Below are 5,113 nucleotides of genomic sequence, written 5' to 3'. Positions count from 1 at the left end.
GAGCACCTCTTGTCACTGCAGAAGTCAAACATGACTGGAGTATTGCAAATTTAATATAGTTTCTTTCCCTTCCTACAATGCATAGACACTTTTTGGCACTCTCTGTATGTTACTGATACAAAACATCACATTCTATTTTGATATATATCTCATTACTATGTTAACTCTTAATATGTACCATTTATTTTCTAATAAAAATAGAGTATTGACAGCACAAAGTAACAAATGAACATAAATAGAGCTTACGTTATTTGCTGTATAACTCACATTCGGCCCTTACCTTCAGTATTTGTCATTTCACTTTCCTGAACAATATCAATGGTTTCCCTTGGGGCACTGAAGAAAAACAACCCATGTGATGTGATACTTTCTTTTAAAAAGAAAAAAAAAACAATTACTGAGAAGCTAATATAAATTTTTTAATTAAGCATCACAATACAAAACTTAATATTCTCCTTTAAAAAGTAACTACATAGCATAATAAAATTACTAATCAAATCTTATAGTAGAATATCTTTAGGTGTTTTCTCTGTACTCTTGAAAGGACTAAACTCTAACAAAAAGGTATTCAAAACAGCAGGAAGCTATGAAATCAAGGAGATGAGTCATTATGTACTGATACAGAATTCAGCCCAAGACACACTAAGTGAAAACTGGCAAGCCACACATTTGTATGTCAGCTTTTTTATCACTTTTTCCAAAGGAGATACATGTACGTAGAGGTTAAGAGACCGATATTTATGGACACATATAAAATTTCTAGATTAAGAAACTGTTAGAATGTATTATCTTTAGAAGGAGGAAGTGTACAGGTGAAGGGGTAAGTTTTTACTTTATTTTACAGTCTCTGAAAGTGCTTCAAACTTCTCCAGCATAAGAGTCCATTGTTATTGTTTGAGAGAGCCTTATAAGTTTACACACATTAGGGGTAGCATTAAGGTTATACACATTAGGTGTGACATTAAAGTTCCTGCTACAAGGCAGGAACTGTACTCTTAGGTTTTTACTCAAGAGAAATGAAAGTGTAAATCCTCAAAAATACCACCTCGGAAGATTTATGTCAGCTTTAGTCACAGCAGTGGGAACTAGAAACAACCCAAGTGTCCGTCACTAGAAAATTAGGTTGTAAACAACGCTCTGTAGTCATGAAATAACATAATGCTGACCAGCAAAAAGAAGGAGCTGCTGAGCTGCTAATCCTTGAAGTAACAGTGCTGAATCTCGGAAACAGGTTAAGTAAAGAAAGCCAGGTAAAAACACAGTGGATAGGGAATAATTACATGATTGGGGGCTACGCAAAAAAACTAGCTATGGAGATAGAAATAAAAATCATGGTCACCTACGGTAGGTTAGAAACTTTCTAGGGTAAAGGAAATATTTTTAGCTAGATGAAATAGCAGTCACAGGCACGTGTTTAGTTATCAAAATGCATTTAATTATTAATTTAACTTCAGCATTTCTCTTATGTATACACTATAAAATATATTGTTTTATTGAAAGGAATTAAAATATTATGACAGATTATACATGGATACATGCATATTAAAGTGTTTGCAGAATATCTTGTGTTAATAACTACTTTATATTCCAAAACATGGTGAACAACAAAACAAGGCAAAGTAAAATTATAGCAAAAGTAGGCAATGACAGGAGCATGTTGAAAAGATATAAAAATGATAAAAGTTAGTGCTATCAAATAAATATAATATAGTATATTACTTAAGCTTAAAAAATAACCAAATATAAAATGAAATCAAAAAACTGTAAACAAACTGCAAACATGTTTTTTTTCAGAAAAAGAAAACTTGATGTGACAAACTGAAACAATCTAAAAGGTAATCTCAGCAATGTTGAGAGTTATTTTACAATTAAAGCTATCATTAATAATGTAAAAATACTGGTGTATATAATCGCACATTATATTAGAGAACAATTTTTTTTTTTTGAGACAGAGTCTCACTACGTCGCCCTCTGTAGAGTGCTGTAGTGTCAAAGCTCACAGCAACCTCAAACTCTTGGGCTTAATCGATTCTCTTGCCTCACGTTCCCAAGTAGCTGGGACTATGGGCACCTGCCACAATGCCTGGCTATTTTTTGTTGTTGTTGTCACTGTTCTTTGGCAGGCCAGGGCTGGGTTCAAAGCCACCAAACCCACCAACCCCCATGTATGTGATTGGTGCCCTAGACACTGAGCTATAGGCACTGAGCCTTTTAACATTAAGAGAAATTTAGATGAAAAATATAGGGAGAATATTTAATTCACCATCATTTATCTATGGCATATATGGTTCAGAGTAACTAAACAATATACAGAATATGAAGGATGCAGTAAAGAAAAATTGGGGTACACTCTATGAATGTCAAAACGATACCAGTTATATCATTTGCAAGCTAATAGAACTGTATATAGAGTGAAGGTATCTTAAGCAACAATATAATAACTCAAAAAAATTAACTAGATTACCTAACAACTTGATTTCCTAATCAATTTACTGTACAATTAGAAATTAGTCACATAAAATTAAACTGGAGATGTTTAGAACTTTAAGGAACATTTTCAAATAACAAATGTGCCAAGCAACAGTTTCATACAACAAAAAGTGTGCGTCAAAAAATAAACACACTGTAAGAAAACCTTTTTAATATGTTCAAAACATAGAAATATGTTAATAGTAGATAAGTAACATAACTAAAATACTGGTAAAAAATGAAAGGATAAATGTTTGTGCAAAGACATTAGGAGGAAACATAAGAAAAAAACAATCATATAAGTGTTAAGTAAGTGTGTGTCTGGCAAGCCAGTCAGTCAATGCATCTGGGCTTGCTCATAAATGCCGGCAAAAAGGACACTAAGCATTAGATAGTATCGGAGGCAAATGCCTTACTTTCCAAGCTGCTTAACTTTTTTCATTATAACCACAACTTCAGTCCCCTTGTCTAGTCTCTTTCTTCAGATTTTGTGATAATGATGTGCATGTTTCCCATAATTTAGACCTCATTATTACCTTTGAACTTTATTTTTAATCTAAACTTCAAGTTAGACAGACATTCCCAAAACACACTAAAGTCTTGATGACTCCAGTCCTCACATTCATTTCCCCAACTAGTGACTTGGGGAGTCTGCAGTGTAACAGTTTGGGGATGTTCAAAGTAGTAAGAGAAAAGGGTTTCGAATAATCAAATCCATGGGCAGGCCAGACACACACATGGAGGAGCCATAATATACCCAAGATAAAACTCTTTAAAAAGATTTTAAAAATGGGAAAAGTTAAGTACAAATAATGCATAATCAACGGAAGTTCTTACACTATAGAACTGCATTAAAATACTCTGTAAAGTTAAAAGAAGACTGATACATCAGTCATTTGAAAATCTCCATGCTTTTCCCGCCACATGGGGATCCAGTTTTCCTATCAATAGGCAACTAATGTTATAATTTTCTTGTGCATACTTCCAGTTACTTTAGGGACAAATGTCATAGGTACACACAGAGGTTGCTGAAAAATGTATACATATTTTAAGAAAGGAAAAAATGTATTAAAATTGCAACACTCTAAGTCACCGTGTTAGACTCCTGAAATGCAGTTTTTTCAGTTCTTAAAATTTGTATACATAATTGGGCACCCATGTATGTTTGTGTGTGTATGCCTGTGCATATCTATAAAAATATGTGTAAAATACATATACACATATGTATATACACATATACATATGAAAACATATACATATAGAGATGTATATTTTTTACATCTCAGTATACAAATTCCTTATCAATTTTAAATCATAAATTCAACTTCATATTTTAAGTTGATAGAATAATATTTTTTCACATGCTAAAATCAGTCAAATCAGGATGATGCAGCTTATAATAAAACTCAAGAGTAGCAGAGCATAATTTAACTGGTAGGCTTACATTTCTTACGATGTTATGAAACAATGGTGAATTTTATAACTGTGTGTATCTTTGACTTCATGAAATGTCAGTTTCATAGTATCTCATAGTATAAAGGTGTCATAATTTATTAAACCAATGGAAAAATCTCAAATTAAAATGAGGCTGACTAATAGATATTAAACACATAAGTAACACTGATTTCAACATATTAATTTCCTTAATCTTTATCATAGTAACACATACAAATATTCATTTACATATGTATAAAATGTGGCCCAGAGAGGAAGTGAACAAAACCAGGTTCACAAAGTTAGTAACTGATGGAACTAAGATTCAAACTTTATACAGTATCTAGTTTCAAAGTCTTTTCAATTACGCTAGTTCTCTTCAAAATTGTGTTTAAAATATAAAATTCCATGAGAGCATTATAAGTACAGAAAGAGAAGTGTTTTTATGCTCCAATCGCGTAAGGTTTAAGGAGATGTCTTCATTGCAGGACTTTAGGGCTTTTGATATGTTGATTGTCATCAAAAATCTTCAAGAAACAGAAAAATTGCATTGAATTTCTCATTTTACTCTACCTCAGAATCTTTTTTTTTGTTTTGTTTTAAGACAGACTCTCACTCTGTCATCCCGGGTAGAGTCCCATGGCATCATAGCTCACAGCAACCTCAAACTCTTGGGCTCAAAACATCCGCTTGCCTCAGCCTCCTGAGTAGCTGGGACTACAGACACCCACCACAACACCTGGCTAGATTTTCTATTTTTAGTAGAGACAGGGTCTCACTCTTGCTCAGGCTAGTCTCAAACTCCTGAGTTCAAGCACTCCACCTGCCTCAGCCTCCCAGAGTGCTAGGTTACTGGTGTGAGCTGCCATGCGTGGCCATCATTTTTTCTTAAGCATACCTCAGACACTTCAACAGGACACTCTTTGAGATTCAGGAAGACATAGAATTCAAAAGGGGACCAAAATTGTTAAATTTTATAAACCAAAAAATTTCTCATTTTATATATATATATATGTGTGTATACATACATCAGTATTAAAAATAGTGTATAGAACTAATATTTCCTGGAATGACAGGACAGCCTTATCAAATACACTTTTCTTTTTTTTGAGACAAGACCCTCAAGCTGTCCCCCTGGGTAGAGTGCTGTGGCATCACAGCTCACAGCAACCTCCAACTCCTGGGCTCAAGCAAGTCTCCTGCCTCAGCC

At 33.7% G+C, this 5,113-nt stretch overlaps 1 protein-coding gene across 1 annotated transcript in view; it reads right to left on the bottom strand.

Moving 5' to 3' along the window:
* The window catches only part of CCDC178 (coiled-coil domain containing 178), a 388,120-nt gene that overhangs the window by 371,475 nt on the left and 11,532 nt on the right, over window positions 1-5,113 (bottom strand). Inside the window, exon 2 of the mRNA XM_023510168.1 lies at window positions 281-370. Within this exon, the coding sequence (XP_023365936.1) occupies window positions 281-370 (90 nt within the window). The remainder of the gene's footprint in view (window positions 1-280; window positions 371-5,113) is intronic.

Source organism: Otolemur garnettii, unplaced genomic scaffold (assembly GCF_000181295.1).
Source record: "Otolemur garnettii isolate 467f Iridium unplaced genomic scaffold, OtoGar3 scaffold00012, whole genome shotgun sequence".
In the NCBI taxonomy this organism is placed as follows: domain Eukaryota; kingdom Metazoa; phylum Chordata; class Mammalia; order Primates; family Galagidae; genus Otolemur; species Otolemur garnettii.
The sequence above is the reverse complement of the archived record's forward strand: the minus strand, read 5'-3'. Positions and strand labels throughout refer to the sequence as shown.